Consider the following 22,772-nt stretch of genomic DNA (forward strand, 5'->3'; position numbering starts at 1 on the left):
TATGTGTTTTTGTTCTGTGGGGTGCACTTCAGAACACTTAGCATTCATGCAACCATCCTAGAAGGAAGGGCAGGAAGTATTACTACTATCTCTCTGGTGATGAGGGGCAGTGGGGGGGGGGGAGACTGAGGTTGAGGGAATGGTCACTTGCCTGTGGCCATCCAGTGGCAAAAAGGAGATTAGAATCTTCTTGGAGGTTTGCTAGATTAAACATTTGCTTGGCATTTTATTATTCTGAAAACTCTTCGGACTAAGCAATCAGTGGTGTGTGCATTTAGCTTCTGCAGAAAGCAAGCAAAGGTAGTTTCTTGCATTCACATGCAGCAATGCAGTGAAGATCCTTGCACTCAACTGCTACTAAAAGCAACTTAAAAAAAAAGTGCAGCAAAGAAGAACTCTGATGGCCAATCAGAAGCTCTGCTGAGCAAAAGCCCCACCCATTTTCCAAAAACACTCGGCAGGCATTAGGAAAGGTTTTTTGTTGGCACTGTGGGCACCACACCACTGACCCCTGCTATATATTTGTTTGTTGTAAGTATCATCCTGAACTTCCAGCATCATCTTCTACTTTCTCAATTCCATTTGCTGCATCACTTGGTATATCATACTTTTTTGAACGGCCTCTAATTTTTGTAATTGCATTGCTTATTAGACCTCTCGTGCTAATTTCAGTTGCATTGTTTTACACCACGTAATCTGCCTCAAGTTGCGCCAGAAAGGAGACTGTCAAGTAAATTAATAATTGACTAAATAAAAAACCACTACCCAACATTGTACTTGGATCGTACTTGAGGGCAACCAACAAATAAAAAGCTGGGAATTGTTTGTGTGGAAGAGAGACTCTAGCCCTTTTCATCCCTTCTCTCTTAGACATTCCTACCTCACATACTGGGAGACCACACTATCTACTATCTTCCTCATATGCACAGTTTCCATTTTGTCATATTTTCAGGCTACTGTATGTATAAAAGCATACTAGCAAGTTGTGCATGCCAAAGCTGGAAAATACATACTTTGTCACATTCACAGAAAATGGTGAGTATACACAAATTACATATCTGTGGAAGGGAAGGGAAAGGGTGTTGTTCAACCCTTCAGCCTCAGGTCAGTTTTACTATTTGAAACCAGGCCTCCTACTTTGTTACTAGTATTTTAAAGGAGAAAAAGATTTATACTAATTCTTTTGACTCCCATTCCAGGTCACAACTGACTTCTCAGTTTTCAAAATCGTTTGGCATGGGAAGGAGGGAGGGAGGACAGAGGGAAGCGGCTGTTCAATAAACATGGCACAGTTGACATTTGATCATAGTTCTTAGCATCTAGAAGCTAATGGAATCAGCAAGAGAGTGCAAATATGAAAATGCAACACAGCTAATGACTATCTAATTTGGCTTTAATTGACTACATAAACTGAGCAACATGGTACATTCATCTCCTAAGCACAATGACTTCCACACTTTCCATTACTCTTCCTTCGGAAAAGACATTTAAGTCTCATTGGAGTAATTAGGAACATTGGGGGTAATTGTTGCTACAGTTTAATTGTTTCATTGCCTCCTGCTTTTCTGACCTCTGGCCAGCAGCAATTTTAATCCCAGTCTTCCTGGACCTATTGGAAGTTCTATATTTTTTACATGAGAGGGTTTTAAGATCATAATGATCTTAGAGCCAGTGTGGTGCAGTGGTTATGGTGTTGGACTAGGATTTCAGAGACCCAGATCTATATCTCTACTCTGCCATGGAAACTTGATGAGTGACTGTGACAGACTGCACTTTTAAAAGATTAGAAGTGCTTTGTAAATTGATAAAAGACCATGAAGAATTAATTCTTCACGGAGTCAGAGAGCCTTGAGCTGGATGCTGAGCACAATTCAGTCTGATTTCAGCCCTAGCTGAGTACTGACAGAGCAGAATTCAGCCCTGACTGCAAGCGGTTTAACACAGACAGGACAACTGAGGAAAGCTAGCAAGGATGAATGGGCAGTTAGACAGAGACTCCATTGAGACCAAAGAAAGGGAAAGATCTTCTAGTGGGAGGAAAATTTTCCTACCCAGTCAAACATGGAGTTAGCTCTGAAGAATGAAGAGATCCCTGGTCTGGTGTTGTTAGAAACTGCCTTTGGAGACCTTAGGAGCCAGTTAAAAACTCAAGACAAATATTGGTGCTTCAAGAGAAGAAGTTTGGGTACTGGAAAGAGTACCAGTCTTCTGGAGTCAGAGAATAGTCAAAAAAAAAGTATGTTGAAGTATTTGGAAAACACTGGAACAAAAGCCTCTCAACATAAAGATTTTAAGTAACTATGAATAGCCTGAAATATTAAGAACTAAAGTCTGAAAACCCTGGTGATCAATGAGGTGACAGATGTCGCAGCCAAATCAGTCTCACATCTACAGAAATTTTACCTCTGATTTCACCTGGCCTTTCCCTTCTATATTGACTAAATGTTTTCTTAATTTGGGATATAAAAATTTCTTGAGTGCCATTTAAGTTGTATATTTAAATTGTATAATTTAAAATGTGCTCCCATTTCTTTCCTCAGGTTCCTGGGCTCAGCAAACAGCCAAAATACTATACTGTGACAGGATGGGACAGCCAGAATTCTTCAAGAAAGAAGAAAACAGACAACTAGGGTGGCTCAGTCACAAAAGGGAATGGAGGGAAATGTAAGGGGTTGTCATAGTGACTTTGGGCTAGTCACTCTGTTTCAACCTAAACTACTCCATAGAGAGTTTGTTGTGAAAATAAAATTAGAGGGGGAGCACTGTTGTAAGCTGCTTTGGGTCCCCACCCGGGAAAAAAGCAGGGTATGAATGAATAAATAAATAAATATCTTCTTTCCCCCTCTCTTTCATTTTGTAACATCTGGCGTGAGAAAGAGTTAAAAAGCCTGTACAACGTTACATGTCAGGTTGGTCCTAAAGAAGGTCTTTACATGAAGTTTTGATTCTCAAAAGCTTATACCCCAAATATCTTTTTTTTATTATTATTATTATGGGATCTCTACTGGTACTTTGCTGGTCTCTAAGGTGCTACTGCAGTCAAATCTAACTGCTCTGCTGCAGACTGACCCAGTTGTCTTCTGAAGCTATCATAAATGTTTTGTGTCATGAAGCTTCTTGCTTATGTTACATTCACAGCAAGGGGAATTTCTTTTACTTCTATATGATGGAAATTAGCAGCAACAACTGATCCTCCACTGCAGGTGCTCAGCTGACTGCCATTTTCACAAATAAAGGACAAAATGGCCTGCCTCCTCCCTCATCAGCTCTTAACTATTAACGCGCACCAAAATTTTTGATGCTGATACCAGTGTATGATAAATGACAGTCATACAATGTAAAAACATAGCAAGGAATTTTTTTGCCAGTTTACCTGATGCAATGTGTTCTGCAGGTTCTTGGTGGCTATCTGTGGAAGAGTTCCATCTTGTGGCTGGGACTTTACAGCACTTGCAACTAAATTAGATCGAGTTTGGCATTCCAGGTGAGGGAGCGCACTAACACAGCTGCTTAATTTCTAAAAAGAAAAAAAGAAAGAAAGGAAAATTAGCCCAACAAGCAACCGCTTGGAGCCAATGTGGTGCAGTGGTTAAGAGCAGCAAACTCTAATATGAAGAACCAGGCTTGATTCCCCACTCCTCCTCCTCCTCATGAAGCCTGCTGGGTGGCCTTGGGACAGTTGCTGTTCTCTCAGAACTCTCTCAGCCCCACCTACTACACAAGGTGACTGTCATGGGGAGAGGAAGGGAAGGGCATTGTGAGCTGCTTTGAGACTCCTTAGGATAAAGAAAAGTGAGGTATAAAAACAACTCTTCTTCTGGATTTGTTTTTATGAAGTATGAAAAATACTAAAAATATATTTGCCCCAAAGGGCACACAACAGAAATCTTCAGTAAAATGATGTTTTTAAATAAGTTTTGGCTGCGCTTCATAGCCAGGCATTGTTCATGATTGCTGCTGCTCCATTTGCCCAGGTCTGCATAGCCAGGAGGATGGAAGAGCTCTTCTCATTTTTCCATTCAGCCCACCAAGAACTGTCCCAGTGGCCATAATGGCCAGTTCACCCACATCCCCCAATGCAAAGGATGAGACTTTGCTCCAGACTCCACCACCTTCAGGAGTTTGGCATGTGGTCAGAAAGGACAGGACCCTCACAGCAGAAGTGGCTCCAAACTGAAATCAACTTAAATTTCTTACTGGAACTGCCTCTCTTTGGAAGGGGACAGCTCAGACCAGAAGGTGGGAGATATCACTTCAAGCCACTTCCTTACCGTTACTTTGTGCAAGCCAATACCTTTTACTGTCAACACTATTGCAAAGACTGTGGAATTCCATTCCCCAGCACTGTTTTTTAGGCTTCTCTTAATGTGGTAGAAACTGTTTCACTTCAGAGGGCTTTCAACGTGTGGCCAGGTCTGATCTTCTTTCTCCTAACCTTCTAAAAGCAACAGGTATTGTTTCTGGTGCATTGGCAGAGTTTTATTCTGCAAGTGCAAAATGTTTGTGTGTTAAATATTCTCCCATCTATCCTTTATGTTTGACCTTGATGTATATTTTAAGTTGATGTCACTTGGTAAGCTGTTTTAGTCTGTTGTGCCCAAAAAAGGAATTTAATTTTTCTAATCAAATAAATGGGAAGGAAATAATGGATAGGATCCAAAGGTGTGACTTTTAGGTAACTGCAAGGACTGACAAATGCCTTGTGAAATTTGATTTCTTTCATTCAATCAGCAAACTCCTATATAGTAAAAAGTACTATTGAACTCTGTTTAGTTGCAGACAGTGGATTGTTTTGTGAAGTTATATGAACTGGAGGCTACTGTTCAAGAAATAGGAGTCCCAAAGCCCACTCAGGCATTTGGAACTGACTGCATAGTTCTTTGAATCCTGGTTAACGCTTCCCATACTCAGTTATCATTGCCCTAATCCAGCTATATACAGAGTGCATGCAGGAGAAAGTTTCCACGCTCACATTCCTAGCTGGTTGAGAAGCCTGACAGGTACCTTGTTCTTGCATACAAGATTCCCCTGCTTGACCCCAAACCCAAGACTGCCCGCGCGAGCTGCTTTTTTAAAAGCTACCATCTTTCAACAGGCTTTTTAGAAAGAGGAAAAGGGAGCTGAATTCAGTCTTCTGTGCTTCTTCTCAGACCACTAGCTGATGGGGAGGATTTTAGGCTTTTGAAAAGAGCTCTATGCATGGGATCAAAAATACTGGATACAAAGAGAAAATTTTCATATCCAGTGAGAAGACAGCAATCTCAGAACCCAAGATAGCTCTGAATACTTCAATGCCTGAAACAGGAAATTCAACGTTTTTCTCCCCAGCAGTACAACTATAGCTAAACCAAACCTGACTCAGTGACTGATAATTTGTTGTCTTTTGACAGTATTCCAAGACCAGCCACCTGGTCCAGACCATCTGAGACTGGGACCATGTTTCAGTAACTGGGTGGCCCTTGGAAGATGACACGGATGGAACCTTCTTTCCAAGGAATTCACGGTTCAGGTACCTGACGGAAAACTTTGTTTGATCCCACGCGGTTGCTCTCCTGAGATGGCAGCTGAGATTCTGCTTGAGATGACTGGAAAACACAGTTCAATTATTAAACTCAGTAAAAGCAACTGTTGTTTGTCAATTACCACAGCACCTGCATTGGCTAGAATCTGTACCTAAAACAAGGAGATGGATCTTGCCCACAGTCTTAAGAGAGTATGGATGCAAAAGCAAATGGTTTATTGTTGTAAAAAAGATGGAATTTGCAGTTTGTGACATGCTGGACAGCACCTACCCTACTCACAAGACAAAGATCAGTCTTTTGATATGTGGAGGGTGGGGGACAAAGGGCTCCTTCATTCCCTGTCATTTTCCTGTTCTGAAATAGCATTGTGAGGGAGCTATTTCCCAGATTTTGCTTAGAATACTCCACATAGAGCAGCAAAAAATGGGGGAAACTCCTCGGGGCCATTTCAACATGGAAGAAATGGCTCAGGGTAAGGCAGAAGCCCTTCCTCTCCCCACAGAGGTGCTCCAAGCCCAAATGAGTTCTCCTTTATTTCTTAAAAGCCACTTCCTGCAGCTGCTGTGGGGAACTGAAGTTGGAATCCAGCTCTTTAAAACGACCGTGTCAAGTTGGGCTCAAAGTTTTTCACTCACTGAAGTGTCTTTCACCAGTAGAACTAAACTTTCCTGGCTCCCTCCTCCCTAGGGTTTCCAGCTCTCACTTGGGAAATACCTGGAGATTCTGAGGGTGGAGCCTGAGGAAGGCACTTCAATGGAGCATATTGTCATAGAGTTCACCTTCCAAAGTGACCATTTTCTCCAGGTGAACTGATCTCTCTCACCTGGTGATTAGTTGTAATAATGAGAGATCTCCAGCCACCACATGCAAGTTGGCAACTCTACTCCCCCATTGCAGTCCATTGACTCCCCCAAAATGCTGCTCCTGGGGGGAAGGCGACCCTCAGGAATGGCATGAGTGGCAAACTGGGGGTTCTTCAGACACCTCCCTTTCTGTTGGCAGGAAATTTATTCTGGATCCAACCCACTGTAAAAATTCAAGAAAAAGCCAACATGGACAGGGCACCTGGCAATGAGTGATCCCTTAAAATATGAAGAGGTCTGTGAGGAAGCCGGTCAGAGGCTTTACTCGGGAGGCGACCACTTTAAATTTCTCCCCGGTCACCTTCCCTCCGTCCCTCAGTAATACTCCCAGAAATCCTGTCAGAACTATTAATAATTGGCACCAGATGGTTTTAATGGCAAAAACCACAAAATATTTATTAGGTAACAAAAGGCAAGGAAGAGGGATGAAATAATATTATGACTGTTCAATATGCAGGAGGCAAATCAGTTGGCACCGGGTTGGCAGAATAAAACAATTACAGAGAGTAGGGACTAATCAGGCTGAGGTAAAATATAACACTACTATGGCAGAATATCTTTAAAATAAACAATAAACCAGGCAGGTTTTAGAGTCACACTAGACTCTACTTCACATAGGCTGTCTGTGCCTTCTGGGCACTGAGAATGCTGTTTCTTCAGATGTTTAACTCTAACTTTGGCAGTGCCAAATCATAAAAATAACAAACCTCAATCACTCTCCCACACACACACATAGAGAACTCCTGACTGGTGTCAGTATTCTCCCTCACAGACCCTTTCACACTAACTGTCTTCCAGGACTCGCACCCCTGGATACCGATGCGTCTCAGCCCCACAGCTAGTCCTCTGGTCTGCGTCTTGGGCAATCCTGCTGACCACCAGAATCCAGTTCACTCCTCAGTGTGTATTTGTGTGATCTTGTTTGTTCTTGGAGATTGCCTGATGCACTGGCAAATTCTCCCTCAGAGAGTTTCAAACTGTCTGAAAACTCCCTCTTCCAGACAGAGTCCACTCAGCTCTGTCTCCCACAAGAAGCTCAGCCACTCTGGTTGCTCTCAGCCCCTCGTCCAGTTGGTTTTACAACTGCCCGGCCTAAGCCCACTGTCTTCACTTCAGACTGCTATACTGAAGACTTCTCTCAAAGACCCCCCGGCTCCGACTAAAAATCCTGAGGTGATTTTCTGCTGAGCAAACCTCCAAAGCATATTTTTCCGTCGCTTGGGCAACATTCCAGCCAATCGCTGCAAGCCTGTTTCTCAGCTACTCAGGCTAAGGGCCTGAGTCCGTCACAAGGTCAATAAGAAAATAGGTTAAGAATTCAAGGACAACTGCCTACTGAGAACAGCACAGCTTCCATGTAACTGGTACACACTTGTGATAGATAACTCTCAATGCAATCCTAAACTGTTATAACCCTACCATACCCATTTATTTCAGTGGCCTTAGAAAAATGGAACTCTCATTCAGATTCCACTTTCAGCACTTTCAGTATTATCAAATGCTGCTCACTTGTGAAATTATGACCTTCTACCATACCACACTACCTTTTCATATTCACCTAGGTAATTTTTCCTCTTAAGCATCCACAGCTCATGTTTGCCCAAGAACAAACAGCACTCAGCAACCTCAGGTTCTTGCTCAGGGAATAATTTATTGTTTTAGACCTACAGAGATGTCTCTTGGGTTCTTGTAGTTCCTAGCAAATTCAGTCTCTCTAGCCAATGAAAAGTACACAAGTGCACGTCTGTGATAAGGTGATGTGTTTTAGCAGCCCTGATCTAAAGGAAGCAGATGAAACTCGGTATTTTGCACGTGTTGAATAATGCACTTTCAATGCACTTAAGCAATCATTTTCAAGTGGATTTTGCAGTTTCATTCAGTTGCAAAGTGAACTGGAAGTGGACAGAAAGTGCACTATTCAGTGTGTGAGTGAAAGCATAATCCCTATAGATTATCAAATACAGAAGAGCTGCATCTTCTTGACAAGGCAAACCATGCCTCCTACAGAAGATGTAACCCTCGCTTTTCTTGTCGGGTGCTTTCTGGAATCCAGCAACAGGGTGGGGGTTCATCTCGTTTGGTCTGATGTATCTGGAAACTGGTGGTGCCTCTCTCTCTCTCTCATGGTTAACTCATCCTGAAATCAGTGAGTCAAATCAGGATCAAACTCAAGGAGTGGTTTTGTGCCATGGAAAGAGTCAAGGGGTCCCAGCAGTTTTGAGAAGTGGAGCCTACACTCATCACCAACTCAGATCAGATCCAAACTGAGCAACGGAGCAGGGAAACAGTGGGGAAAGTAAGGTTTTGGCACCCCCTCCTTTTCCCCTTTCAACCTCCTTCCTAAAATTCTCCCTACAGAAGGGGCTTTTTTTTTCCCCTTTAGAAGTCATCAGGCACCATTACAAGCAATGGCATGCGACACATAGATAACTCACAATGCAACTGAGTTTGCACCTGAGTTTCCATGAATCCCATTGATTTCAAGGGCCACAACTACAGCCAGAAATGATAATGCTGCTGAAAGCAAAGAGCAAAAAGCCAAAAATCTCCTCCTCTTTTCTGTACCATACTGCAAAAACTACAATGTGATGATGTCACATCATGAATGCTTTGCTTCCCGCTCTACTTCAGTGGCAATAACATCATCCCCACTGTTATGCCTTATTCTATATTAATAAAAGAGGCAGAGATGCACCCAGGACTGCTTCTTTTCAGTGGCAGCTGCATGTTGGCTATATCATTGAGTTCAGCCTTTAAACTATCTTGTCCCAGATCTGAGTCAACGGCTGGAAGACAGTCATAAAAGACATAATTTGTTTCCACATATATAGATATATGTGGCACGGAGTGTTAGAGCTGCAGTGAGCTAAGATCTGCTCATGACCTGAGTTCGATCCCTGGCGATAGCTGGCTTTTCAGGTAGCTGGCTCGAGGTTAACTCAACCTTCCATCCGAGGTCAGTAAAATGAGTACCCAGCTTGCTGGGGGGAAAGTGTAGATAACTGGGGAATGCAAATGGCAAACCACCCCATTAAAAAAAAAAGTCTGCCGTGAAAACGTTGTGAAACCAACGTCACCCCAGAGTCGGAAACGACTGGTGCTTGCACAGGGAACCTTTCCTTTTTCCTATATAGATATAATGCTAAACAATCGTTCAAGCCACATTCATACAACTTAATAAAAGATTAGGGCTTCAGTCCCCTGAAGTCTAAAACATGACTAGGGACTAACAAAGTTTGGCCTTCCTTAGTAATCAGCCATTATTTTTGAACATCACCAAGTCTCTGCTAATTAGTCACTACAGATGCCCCCAGAAAAGATTTAGTGGGGAAGAAACCACTGCTACTCTTTCATTGTGCTGAACAGAGGAAGAACAGTGCAAAACTCAAGGATCCATAAGGATAAGTCATCAAGATGCAAGTGGTGTCCATAAATTTAACCTTGATGTTTGCAGACTACCTGCTATCCCAGGTATCCCAAAGCATTACCCCCCCCCCCCATTTTCTAGTATCGCAAAATAATTTGAGGGAGAAACTGAGAGGTTTAGCCTCCTTCCATTGCACACAAGTACACTGAGAGATGGTAAGTTTTGCATCTCTCTACACACTTCAGGCTCTCAAGAAAAAGACAGCAGTAGCAGACCTCTTGAGCCTTTCCCAAAGTGGCTTCTAAGTAGTTCCATTTAATGTGATTTGGCATAACGGGATGGGGTGGGGGGAGAGTGGTCAACCACTGGTGAACTTTTAGGCCGCCCTTTTGTCTAACAAAGAACACTGAAAAGTCTGATCCCTTTGGTTCTGTTTGACTAATGGTGGCATTTTCCTCTAGTGCAAGAAACCTTCCTCTGATGCAGGAGGATCAAAAAAGGAAAGAGTCATTAGAGGAATGGATCTAAAGGATCCAGCCCAGTGTGCTTCACTGAAGCAATTCTTTAAGCCAAGTCCCTAAGTAATTGAATTCCAGGATCAGTGAATTGCATTGTTTAAAATTGTACTACAGTTTGGAGAAGCACGTGTTAGTTACCCTTTAGTGGGGTTGCCAGCCTCCAGGTGGTGACTGGAGATCTCTCACTATTACAACTGATTTCCAGGCGACAGATATCAGTTCACCTGGAGAAAATGGCCACTCTGGAAGTGGGACTCTCTGGCATTATGCTCCAAACTTGGCCCTTCTGAGGCTCCACTCCCAAAATCTCCAGGTATTTCCCAACCCAGAGTTGAAAATTCTACCCTTTAGACATCACCAAATAATTTTTGTAAAACTTATTGCTTACAACAATTCATTATGTGTGTTTTATAACAAACATTTGCTTAAACGTTTTTCCCCCTAAGGGACTCATCTACCTTCTCCACCTCAGATTTCATAGGTTACTCTAACAAGCAATTAATGAAGAACTCATGGATACAGAATATATTATCTTACATTTGCTTCAGCCTTGCATCTATATCATGCAGTGAACCAACATCCTTATTAGCCAGTGTCCAGGCACACATTTTGCAGAGGAGAAAAATACTGAAATTCCCACAAGAGTTACCTTCGGCTGAATTCTTCGGCTTCTTCTCAAAGGCAAACAACAGACGTTGAAGAAACTGAGATCACAACAGTTTTGGGTGCGTCTTTCACCCCCCATAATGACAGAGCTCCATGTTTTAGACCTGTCTCCATTAAAATTTTCACTCTGAAAAGTTAAATCCAACACCACTCTTTTGTCTAATCCACAGGCATCAAAAGTGGGACTGCCGCTACAAACACTACAAGCATAAAGTCTTTGATCATTTTTACAGAGGAGTTAAAATTCTGATTTTGATACACCTGTAAGACTGCAGCAGCAACAAAGCTTAGTGTGAAATGAGCCCATTTGCTGACGTGCTAAATTCTTTGAGGAATTAACTGGTAACACAACACAATTCATCAGTGAGGCTCGTTTCTGTAAAGCTGTCCCCTAAGGAACAAAGTGAACAGTTCTGAAAGAAAGAAGAGAAAGGAAAGAGGCATTCTCCTCTTTAAAAAACTGTAGAATTGTCATTAAGCGGCCAAATTACACAACACAACTGACACAATTTGGGTCACAGGCAGACAACCTACCCAACTCAGAGTTAGATGTATTTGAGGGAACTCAACTTCAACAGCTGTTGTTTACTCAGTGCTCCAACAGGGGGATGAAAGTGGGGTGCAGCCTTTGCTGAGTAGCCCCTCCTCCTGTAGACCACCAATTCCCCCCATCCTGTTTCTGGAAACCCCTATATTCAAGGAGCAATATTTCAGGGGGTATTTAGGACTTTAGCGGACAAAGAGTGGCAAGGAATTCCTGCTCCCCTGATGGAAATCCCTTCTGTCAGTTGAGATTTACAGCCAAGGCTCAGTTTATATCCCCACCTTCCTTGTTAAATCTCTCCTCTCCTAATCTAAGGCCATTTCAAATGTGTGAAGGTGGAGGTCCCACACAGACTTGCCAACCTCCCAGTGTGGCCAGTTCCCCTGGAGGAAATGACAACTTCTGAGAGTGGATTTTATGGCATTATACTGCCATAAAAAAAAAAAAACCTGTCCTTCCCAGGATACACCCCAGCATCTCCAGGAATTTCTCAACCTGGAGTTGACAACATTATTCCAACAGCAGGGCCATAACCAGCATCCCCTACTGGGGAAAGGTACTTTCATGTAGGGCTTAAAAGAAATGTGTGGGGAAGTCACCAATTTCCCCATAAACCAACCAACCTCTAGAAGTTTCTTACCAGTTCCAACTAGTGCCTGCAGAATAAGCTAAAACTTGAACGGTTAATCCCACCTTCCTGGACACTGTGCCCCTGATACTTATCTCACCCATGGCTACTTTATTGAGGCCAAGAAATTCTGCAGTTCCGGACATGGTGCTCTAACTTCCAGCTGTATTTGGCCCTGTCCAAATTCCTTCCATTGCTACCCAATAGCTTCTCCTAGAAAACTAAATATGGGGGGAGGAGCCAAGATGGCATCCTGAATAGACACACTGGCACAACGCTCCTGCCAGTATTGTGGATTTAAGATATTTTACTCTGAGCACCAAATTTGAATAAAGTAAAGCTGACTTGAAGTCTTCAGGAAGAGAACTACAGTCTTTCCTAATTTGTAAAGACTTGGCTTCTCACTCTTTGGTGGCTACTTATCTTACCTTCCCGGACTGGAATTTGCAGGCAGGTAAAAAATAGTGCATTGACTCTGAGAACAATTATAAAATTAGTTGTGCTAATCTCTGGGCATCTGCTCTGGGCATAGCATCGCTATGATTTATTTCTCCAGTGCTGCCAATAGAATCACCCTCCCCACACCTGTTTGTCTGCCATTAATCCTCTGGATCCTGCCCTCGTGGAAATATTAAAGTCATCAGCAAGCTTGTGTGATTGTCAGAAGCTGAGATGGATGAAAAGGAGAAAAGAAAACTTGTGTTGCAGGACTGGAGTTGTTTGGTCCATCTGACTCAGTCCGGCTCCCCATTTAGTTCTCCTTGAGTTCTAGACTTGGATATCTGGTGCAGTCCAGAGGAATTTTACTGTTCTGAGTATCTCTAGCTGTGACAGAGATATTGCATCAGCAGCTAGCCATCTGCTGCGGAGAACCTTCTGCTGTTGCATGTACATTAGCAAAGAGTGCTGAGCAGGGCTTTTTTAGTAGAAAAAGCCAGCATGAACTCATTTGCATATTAGGCCACACCCCCTGACATTACTATTGTTACGCGGGGCTTTTTGGAGAAAAAGCCCAGCAGTAACTCATTTGCATATTAGGCCACACCCCTGACACCAAGCCAGTCGGAACTGCATTCCTGTGCGTTCCTGCTCAAAAAAAGCCCTGGTGCTGAGTCATCTGCCAGTGCGGAGTTATCTCCTGTTTGAAGAAGAAGAAGAAGATATTGGATTTATATCCCACCCTTCACTCCAAAGAGTCTCAGAGCGGCTCATAATCTCCTTTACCTTCCTCCCCCACAACAGACACACTGTGAGGTGGGTGGGGCTCAGAGGGCTCTCACAGCAGCTGCCCCTTCAAGGACAACCTCTGCCAGAGCTATGGCTGATCCAAGGCCATGCTAGCAGGTGCAAGTGGAGGAGTGGGGAATCAAACCCGGTTCTCCCAGATAAGAGTCTGCACACTTAACCACTACACCAAACTGGCTGTCCGTACTGTGGGTTTTTGAAGAGTGCTGAAGGGATTTGGAGTACGGCCAAATTTTTTGGAAGGAGAGTGACTGAAATTTGCTGTCTGCTTCAAGAGTTAAACTTTTTGATAGTAAACTGATTCATCTGAGCCCAACTTGTCTTGAACTATTCTGGACTTTCTTTTTTTACTGGGAGGAGGAGCCATGGGGGCACATAAACAACCAAGAAAATGGACTGAGTCTATGTCCTCCTGGAACTCCAAGCAAAGTAGAACAGATGACTTTCTAATTCTGCCCGATTCTCTTAAGTTCTCAGGTAAAATTAAGGTTTGTTATGTAAGATATTTTGGACAGGTCTCATCTTTTGCTCATGCTGCTGTGTAAAGCATCATGGACACTGGTGCCATTTGCCTAAGCAGCGGTATGCTGTATTGTACCAAAGAGTAACCTTAAACTTAGCTAGTCTGCTATTTATGCAGTACCATCAATGTACCATAGTGCTTTATGACAGACGGACCTATGGGGGAAAAAAAAAGGAACAGTTCAGGCTTGATTTGGCCTAGGACGCACTCTTTTGTCTTTTTGGCAGTCTAAAAAGGTATACTCCCCTGTGCAAGCACCAGTCATTTCAGACTCTGGAGTGACATCACATCATGACATTTTCATGGCAGACTTTTTTTTAAAAAAATGGTTTGCCATTTCCTTCCCCAGTCATCTATACTTTACCCCCAACAAGCTGGGTACTTGTTTTACTGACCTCGGAAGGATGGAAGGCTAATTTAACCTTGAGTCAGCTATCTGAACCCAGCTTCTGCCGGAATTGAACTCAGGTTGTGAGCAGAGCTTGGACTGCAGCACTGCAGCTTACCACTCTGCATCACGGGGCTCTTTTTGGCAGTCTACAAGTATCCATATAAGCTTTGGCACTTTCTGTGTTCACCTTCATCAGTAGTCGTTTCAAGTCTTCACTGCCAATAATGCAGTGTTATCTGCATATCTCAAACTGTGAATGTTCCTTCAATCAATGTTCACTCCACCTTCATCTAAATCTAACCCAGCTTTCCTTATGATGTATTCTGCATGCAGACTGAAGAGATAGGGAGATAAAATGCATCCTTCTCTGACACCTTTGCCCATTGGAAACCATTCTGTTTCTCCATGAGGCCTCTTGTCCAGCATATAGATTGTACATCAAAACAATCAGATTCTGTGACACACACGTTTCCTTTAAAACCAAACATGCCCCTGTATAAATCGATGGTGCGGTCTCATTTGGAGTACTGTGCGCAGTTCTGGTCGCCGCACCTCAAAAAGGATATTATAGCATTGGAGAAAGTTCAGAAAAGGGCAACTAGAATGATTAAAGGGCTGGAACACCTTCCCTATAAAGAAAGGTTGAAACGCTTAGGGCTCTTTAGCTTGGAGAAACATCGACTGAGGGGTGACATGATAGAGGTTTACAAGATAATGCATGGGATGGAGAAAGTAGAGAAAGAAGTACTTTTCTCCCTTTCTCACAATACAAGAACTCGTGGGCATTCGATGAAATTGCTGAGCAGACAGGTTAAAACGGATAAAAGGAAGTACTTCTTCACCCAAAGGATGATTAACATGTGGAATTCACTGCCACAGGAGGTGGTGGCGGCCACAAGCATGGCCACCTTCAAGAGGGGGTTAGATAAAAATATGGAGCAGAGGTCCATCAGTGGCTATTAGCCACAGTGTGTGTGTGTGTGTGTGTGTATATATATATATATATATTTGGCTGCTGTGTGACACAGAATGTTGGACTGGATGGGCCATTGGCCTGATCTAACATGGCTTCTCTTATGTTCTTATAGCTTTTCATGATCCACAGAGTCAAAAGCTTTGCTGCAATCTATTAAACAAAAGCCAATTTTCGTCTGAAATTCTCTCATATGCCCCAGTAACCAACGTAAATGAGCAATATGATCTCTAGTGCCTTTTGCTTTTCCGAATCCAGCCTGAACATTCCCATTTCTCATTCCATATACAGTAACAGCCTTCACTTTACTTGTGTGAGAAATTAATGTGATGGTCTGATAGTTGCTACAGTCTTTGACATCTCCTTTTTTCAGAACTGGGATGTAAATTGATCATTTCCAGTTTGTGGGCCCTTGTTTTGTTTTGATGGACTCAGTATCTGCATCTTAGAAAAGCTGTATTGATATCCCATCTTCTCCTGGTAACTTGTTTCTCCCAATTGCTCTCAGTGCAATTCTCATTTCACTTTCTAAAACTGTAGGTTCTTCTTAAAAATATGCTTCTTGGATTCCTCTTACCCCAATATTTTAATGTTTTTCTCATAGTGTTTTCAAAGGCCAGAGAAACTTGAAAGTTTTGCTGTTGCTGTTTTCTTCAAATCAAATCAAGAATTTTTTCAAGACCAAATCAAGAATTTCACAAAAGGTCTTGATAGTTCTCCAATCATCTTCCACCCAAGGGTTGTTAATTCCAATCCTTTTATTAGTTCATTTGGACTGGATTGGATTTCTGGTTGTTAATTTCTCTGCATCAGGAATGACTGGATCATTCCAGCTGTACAGATGTAGAAGAATTCTCTACCCCTAAAATAAGCTCTTATGCAAAAACAAAGGCTGTGGACTCCTCTGAGGGACAGTAATTCTCACACATACTTTAAAGGTCAGCCTTCTTAGCACAGATATAAAAGCATGTCTATATTTTAGTTCCTAAAGAAAAGTTGCCTGGACGTATCAGAAACTTGAGATCCACTGGCCTAGTCCAATACATGCTTGAGGAGAAGGGTGCTGCATTCAACATCAGTTTGCCAAAAGAAAAGAAAAACCACTCTCAGGTTATCTTAAAATCATCAGAAGTCTCTAAGAGTGGGGCTAACTCAGGTTATCTGTGTTAGCTGGTGGGTAAAGACCAATAGCTGAATCGTCTACTGACCCACCAGTATTTCTGCTTCAGGAACAAAGCATTTCAGTTATTTCAGCAACCTTCTCTACCGATTACCACTTTGTAAGCAAAATCTGAAAAATGAGAAGCGGAATGTCCCTCAAGCACCACAGAATATCTGGTCATTTTTATTCCACTCGCATGATGTAATAGTTCAAAGAAGCCCAGTCCGGCTTCCTGCAAGGGCTCACCAAAGCATGGACAGAGGAAGACTTTAAAAAGTTTTCTCACTTCCTTTTGTGGATCTTCCTTTTAACAATTTCACTAGGATGCTTCAGAGGGGTTCTTCAACAGGAAAGAACAGCCAAGAGAGCAATAGGGAACCCTCATTCTGCGACTCAGTTTTCACTGCCACAACATGAACTGACTCTTGCACCATGGCATTTAATGCTACACCTTTCCTGTGCTCTTTCCCCTCTAGTCTTTAAACAGATCCTGGATCAACAAATGGCCTTACTATGCAAATTTAAAGAGCTAATGGGGACTATTATGTATCTGGTCTCTCACAAAGTAGTGCACACCACAAGACCTCAGTAACAGAATGACTTGTTTATTCAGCCATTTTGAACAAGGCCTTATAGTAAGTACTCTATTGCCGCTCAGATCTAGCAACAAACTGCACCTCTAATATCTTCTGTATATTACAGAGGCATCTCTGTCCCAGTTCTTAAACGGTGTTTAAATATACATACACCTGGAGCCCTTTCACACACAAAGGAGATCTGTTCTCTCAGGGCAGCTCTAGAATGAAGAAAGATGAGATGGCGACCTCAGGCAATAGACCTGAAAGGGTGGCAACCTCCATTACCACCATTGCACCTTTGCCATTGCCTACTCCTTTTCTCCCAAGAGACACACCCTCTTTGTTCCAAAAGGTTGCCAAAAGCATCAAGTCAAACAATAAATATTTTTTAAAATATATTTAGAGCACGAAACCAGCCAGAGAAGAAATGCGGTCTTTGGATGACAAAAGAATAAAGGGATTGCTAAGTGAGGATGGGGAGATGGCAAAGAAGCTAAAGCATTTTTTTTTTGCTTCTGTTACATTACAAGCCGTGGCCTCCTGGCTCAGACTGAGTCGGCTGAAATTGAATCCGACGAAGACGGAGGTTCTCTACCTGGGTCGGGGCGGTCTGGGGAGAGAGATCCAGCTGCCGGCCCTTGATGGGGTGCCACTAATACCGGTCCCCAAGGTCAAGAGCTTAGGCGTGCTCCTTGAGTCCTCCCTTACAATGGAGGCTCAGGTGGCAGCCACTGTTAGATCTGCCTTTTTCCATCTTCGGCAAGCATGGCAGCTGGCCCCTTACCTGGACCGCAGCGACCTAGCGACGGTAATCCATGCTACAGTCACCTCAAGAATAGATCACTGTAATGCTCTCTACATGGGGCTACCCCTGACGCTAACCCGGAGACTACAACTAGTGCAGAACGCTGCGGCACGGCTGTTAATGGGGCTACCACGACGGGAGCACATTCGGCCAGTGCTGAGAGAGCTACACTGGTTGCCTGTTGTGTTCCGAGTTCGCTTCAAGGTGTTGGTATTAACCTTTAAAGCCCTTTATGGTCAGGGACCTGCCTATCTACGGGACCGCCTTTCCCCATATATCCCCCAGAGAGCACTGCGATCAGGGACAAAAAATCTGCTGTCTGCCCCTGGCCCAAAAGAAGCCAGGCTATGCGCAACAAGATCTAGGGCCTTCTCGGTGGCAGCACCAGAACTCTGGAACACCCTCCCAGAAGCTATAAGGGCCCTGCGGGATTTGTCGGCGTTCCGCAGGGCCTGTAAGACCGAACTGTTTAGACAGGCTTTTCTGGTTGACTGAAAATGGGCTGCCACCGGACATCCTACAGAAGCTGGTGGTCATAGTCAGAACCGAATACCGCCAGACTGAATTGAGATAGCGTAATAGTTTTAAACTGATAAATGTATTATGGTTTTATATGTTTTATGGAATTGATTGTTTTTATGATACTGTAAGCCGCCCTGAGTCCGCTTGCGGAGAGGGCGGGATATAAATGCAAAGTAATAAATAATAAAAATAAATGATTATTGACTTAGAGTTCCTTCCCTATGAGGAAAGGTTGAAGAGTCTGGGACTTTCAGTTTAGAAAAGAGACAACTAAGGGGGGACATGACAGAGGTTTATAAAATTATGTATGCATGGAGTGGAGAGAGTTGTTCTTCTCCCGCTTCCCCTAGAACTCAAGGGCATCCACTGAAACTGATAAGGAGTAGGTTCAGGACAGACAAAAGGAAATACTACTTTCCACAGATAATGATTAAAATGTGGAATTCGCTGCCAAAGGATACAGTGATGAGCATAAGAATAAACAGTTTTAAAAGAGGATTAGATAGATTCATGGAGGATAAATCTATCAGTGGTACTAGCTATGGTGGCTGAGGGGAACCTCCATATTCAAAGGCACTAAACCTCTGAATCCCAGAGCCAGGAAATAACATCAGGGAAAGGCCTTGGCCTCAATGCCCTGTTGTTGGCCGTCCAGAGGAACTGGAACTATGAGACAGAATGCTGGACTAAATGGACTATTGGTCTGATCCAGCAGGGCTCTTATATTCTTAGCATAGAGTTTTTGCCCCAATACCAAACTGGTGCCTGGACATCGCTGGTATAATGACATCACTTCCTGTCTGATGTCAGCCAGAGGCCTGGGCCTTTCTCTTTCTCCACGTAAGTCCCCTCATCCCCCCACTGGTTGCCAGGAGGGGCAGCCCTACTGGGGAATGAGGAAGGAAACAACATTTACTACTTCAGCTCCTAGGCAGGAGAGACAAGTGGTGGGTGGCCACTATGGGGTGTAGCCTCATGCCACTGGGGAACAAGTAAGTGGCCACAGATAATTATTTGGGCCTTTCCTTCCCTACCAGCACCTCAATCATACGGAGGGTACACCTAAAAATAAAAAGAAATGGTCAATGCTTTTCTCACCTGCTGATGCCAGTCTTTGTGATTTGTCAGGCCCAAGTTGCCTTTTTTGAACTTGTGTGTCAGGGATGTGTTTTCTTGAAGGATGAGAGGAGGTACTTCACGCTGTCTTTGGACCGCAGATTTGGGCTCAGGTAGAGACTGTGAAGAGCAAGCCGAAATATTTTGAGTCTTGAAATCTCTCTCTCTGGTTTCTAACCTGTATCATTTTGTATATGAGATTAAACAGTGGAAATTGGTGAGATTTTGTATCTATGAAGAAGGTGGCCTCTCTTTTACACAAGGAAAGTACTGAAAAATCACTTAGCTGGTATGAAGTAGATATAGGTAGCTGTAATATGTTTGCTTACCAAAGGGAGCTGGGTGTAATTTGTTTCACTGGAGCTCTGATCTCCCTTAGTTTTGCTGGCTGAGTGACTTACATCTCCTTTAGGAGTCTTTCCTGTTTGGAAGAAGAGAGATTGAGAGTATATTCACACTACAAGCTTATATCAGTTTTAGACCAGTTTAGCTATCGAGACATCCCCCAAAGGAGGGAATAACTAGCACCGGCACCAGTTTTTTCTTAGAGGCAGCAAACCTCTGAATTCCTGTAACTTCAGTGCAAACCACAGAGGAAGTGCTTTCTGTCCTTTGCTCCTTGTTGTGGCTATCCTTGTAAAGCAGACGCTGGACTAAAGGAAACAGCAAGGTTGATTTTGTTCTTTTGCTTCAAAAAAGTGGAACAAAAGCTGGAAATATATGTTGGCTCACAAACTGAGCACCATAATAAAGTGTGCACCAGCTACTTTCCAGATTAAGCATGCACGGAGACATAGCTTTGTGTGCAAATATTTATATGCAGCATCTAGTGTTGCTGATTTCTGCAATGGTCAAACACCCACACACAAAAGAAAATGGTGGAATTTCTGTTTCTTGCCATTTGCCTCCTCCGTGTGAATGAAACTGTTGGCCAAATGTTTACAACACCTTCCCCAATATTTGGTAGGCACATCAGGGACTAAATAAAAATTACGTACTTCCAGGCCTGCGTTTGTTTCACAAGCCAACTGTTACACACCCCAGCCCTAAAAAATTCTGGGAACTGTAATTTGGTGAGCACACCAAGAGTATTCTTGTAAAGTTTCTTATCCTGATCACAGAAATACAGTTCCTAAGATTCCCTAAAGAAAGGGAATGACCACGAACACATTGTGTCAGAGGGGGTAGCAATATATTGTAGCAAAAACTAGAAGTCTTGTGGCACTTTGAATTAACAGATGCATTACAGGAAATATTAAACTTTATTGTGACACAGATTTAAGTCAGAGATTCATATAGTGAGTGACACTGAGATCTTGCTGGGCTCAGGTAGGGTTGCCAGATCCAGGCTGAGAAACCCCTGGAGATTTGGGGATGGAAGACAGGAACCTCAGTCAGGGTTGCCAGGTACTTACTATGCACAGGCAAGGGGTGGGAGGGAGCCTTCCAGGAGTGAGGCAGGGCTGTGCAGACGTGATAATATTGCATGGAAGTGACATCATCATGTCGGGGCGCCGTGCAGCAACGCCCTGGTTCAAGAGCAAAACTCTAGGGTAAAATTGCCCTCAAACCATAGAGTTCTGCCCTCAAACCAGAGGATTGCTGTGCGACGCCCCTAGCGCGATGACATCACTTCCGCATGATGTCAGCATGTTGGCAATTGCGCTGATGACATTTCAAAGAACACAAGACTGAACACAAGTAGTTACATTAGTTTAAGAACTCCGGTCACTGTGGCGCACAGTGCATGGACTGACTTTTATTATGCTGATTTTTCATATCTAGTTAAGCTAAGAACATAAGAGCAACCCTGCTGAATCAAACCAGTGCTCTGTCTAGTCCAGTTGGTTCCTCTGGAGGGCCACAGCAGCATATAGAGGACAAAGCCTTCCCCTGATGTTTCCTCCTAACCAGGGGTGGAATTCTAGCAGGAGCTCCTTTGCATATTAGGCCACACACCCCTGATGTAGCCAATCCTCCAAGAGCTTACAAGGCTCTTTTTTGTAAACTCTTGGAGGATTGGCTACATAAGGGAAGTGTGGCCTAATATGCAAAGGAGCTCCTGCAAGAATTCCACCCTTCTCCTAACACTGGTATTCCGAGTTTTACTGTCTTTGAATGTGGAGGTTCTGTTTTAATCACAATGGCTAGTAGCCACTGAAGCTAATTTTACAAAAGTTACCTATAATCATAAAGTAAGAGAGGCATGTAATATAAAAACTTTGCTTACTGCAGGAATCAAGTTGATCTGAGCCAGTTCTAATTTTATCTGCATCTTGCTTTGAGCTGTGAACAACGGCACTCGGTTCCCTTTCCTATGGAAAACGACAGAAGGAAGGAGAGACGTACAGGATGCTACTGATCAATATAATTCGGAAACGTACTCAAGTAAAAAAAAAAGTATAGTGAGAGTTTCAGAGCAGCGGTTTCCAAATAGCTACCATAGGGAAGGAAGCAGGCTGCTTACTGAGCTTTTAAATATCTACATCATTTCAGGTGGGTAGCCATGGTAGTCCGCAGTAGAACAACAAGATCTGAGTCCAGTAGCTTTAAAGAACAACAAGATTTCCCAGGTATAAGTTTTGAAGAGTCAGAGCTCCCTTCTGCTGCAGGTTGGGGTCTGGGGACAAATGAGCAAAGCGTCAACGAGCAGATAACACTCTACCCACTCTATGCCTTTCATTTGATTCATGGCAGGCAGGCAGAGAGGTTCTGAGCCATTGCACAGAAGGGAGAAGGGGCTGGAAAAGAGGCAATACACTGAAGCTCAGTCCAGATAAAACTCAGGAGTCAGCCTGTTCTGGGCAGGTTTGCCATTCCCCTTGAAAGAGCAGTTTCCTAGCTTCAGAAGGCTGCAGTTGCAAATCTCCTCTGTAGTATGTAGCACTTTTCACCACTCTGGCTGGCAGGCAAGCTGGCAGTCCTTTTCTGAGCGCCAGAATTTAGCCACAGTCATCCACGTGCTGATCACAGTAACGCACTTTACACGGGAGTCAATCTGATTCTCTATCTGCAAGGCTACGTCCAAGAGCACTCCCCAGGCATTATGATCTGCAATGTACAAGTGTACTCCCTCCATCTAGAGTTGATAGGTCATTTTCATCCAGAGCATTAACTTTCTCAGCTAGCATCATCTCTCCTTTGTGTGGATTCAGCTTTCTTTAGCTGCTGGACAATGGCTTCCAAGCACTAGTTCGGGCCAGTTACAGTCAACTCTGGGGGCTTAGGGAATGAAATACAGTGCTGGGGGCATCAGCATATTCCCATAGTTAGGAATGAATAAATATTAATTATCAATAAATAGGAGCATGGATGAGAAAGCTGAGCCCTGGGAAAGTCCCAAGCAGCA

General features: G+C 43.4%; 1 protein-coding gene across 1 annotated transcript in view; it reads right to left on the bottom strand.

Annotated features, from left to right (window-relative positions):
• Positions 1-1,888: 1,888 nt before the first annotated feature.
• The window catches only part of LOC132582276 (uncharacterized), a 30,220-nt gene continuing 9,336 nt past the window's right edge, over positions 1,889-22,772 (bottom strand). The window contains exons 3-8 of the mRNA XM_060253814.1: positions 21,654-21,738; positions 19,753-19,844; positions 19,406-19,543; positions 5,514-5,585; positions 3,374-3,517; positions 1,889-1,963 (exon numbers count right to left, since the gene is read on the bottom strand). Coding sequence (XP_060109797.1) covers positions 1,889-1,963; positions 3,374-3,517; positions 5,514-5,585; positions 19,406-19,543; positions 19,753-19,844; positions 21,654-21,738 — 606 coding nt within the window. The remainder of the gene's footprint in view (positions 1,964-3,373; positions 3,518-5,513; positions 5,586-19,405; positions 19,544-19,752; positions 19,845-21,653; positions 21,739-22,772) is intronic.

This window comes from Heteronotia binoei, chromosome 14 (genome assembly GCF_032191835.1).
Source record: "Heteronotia binoei isolate CCM8104 ecotype False Entrance Well chromosome 14, APGP_CSIRO_Hbin_v1, whole genome shotgun sequence".
In the NCBI taxonomy this organism is placed as follows: domain Eukaryota; kingdom Metazoa; phylum Chordata; class Lepidosauria; order Squamata; family Gekkonidae; genus Heteronotia; species Heteronotia binoei.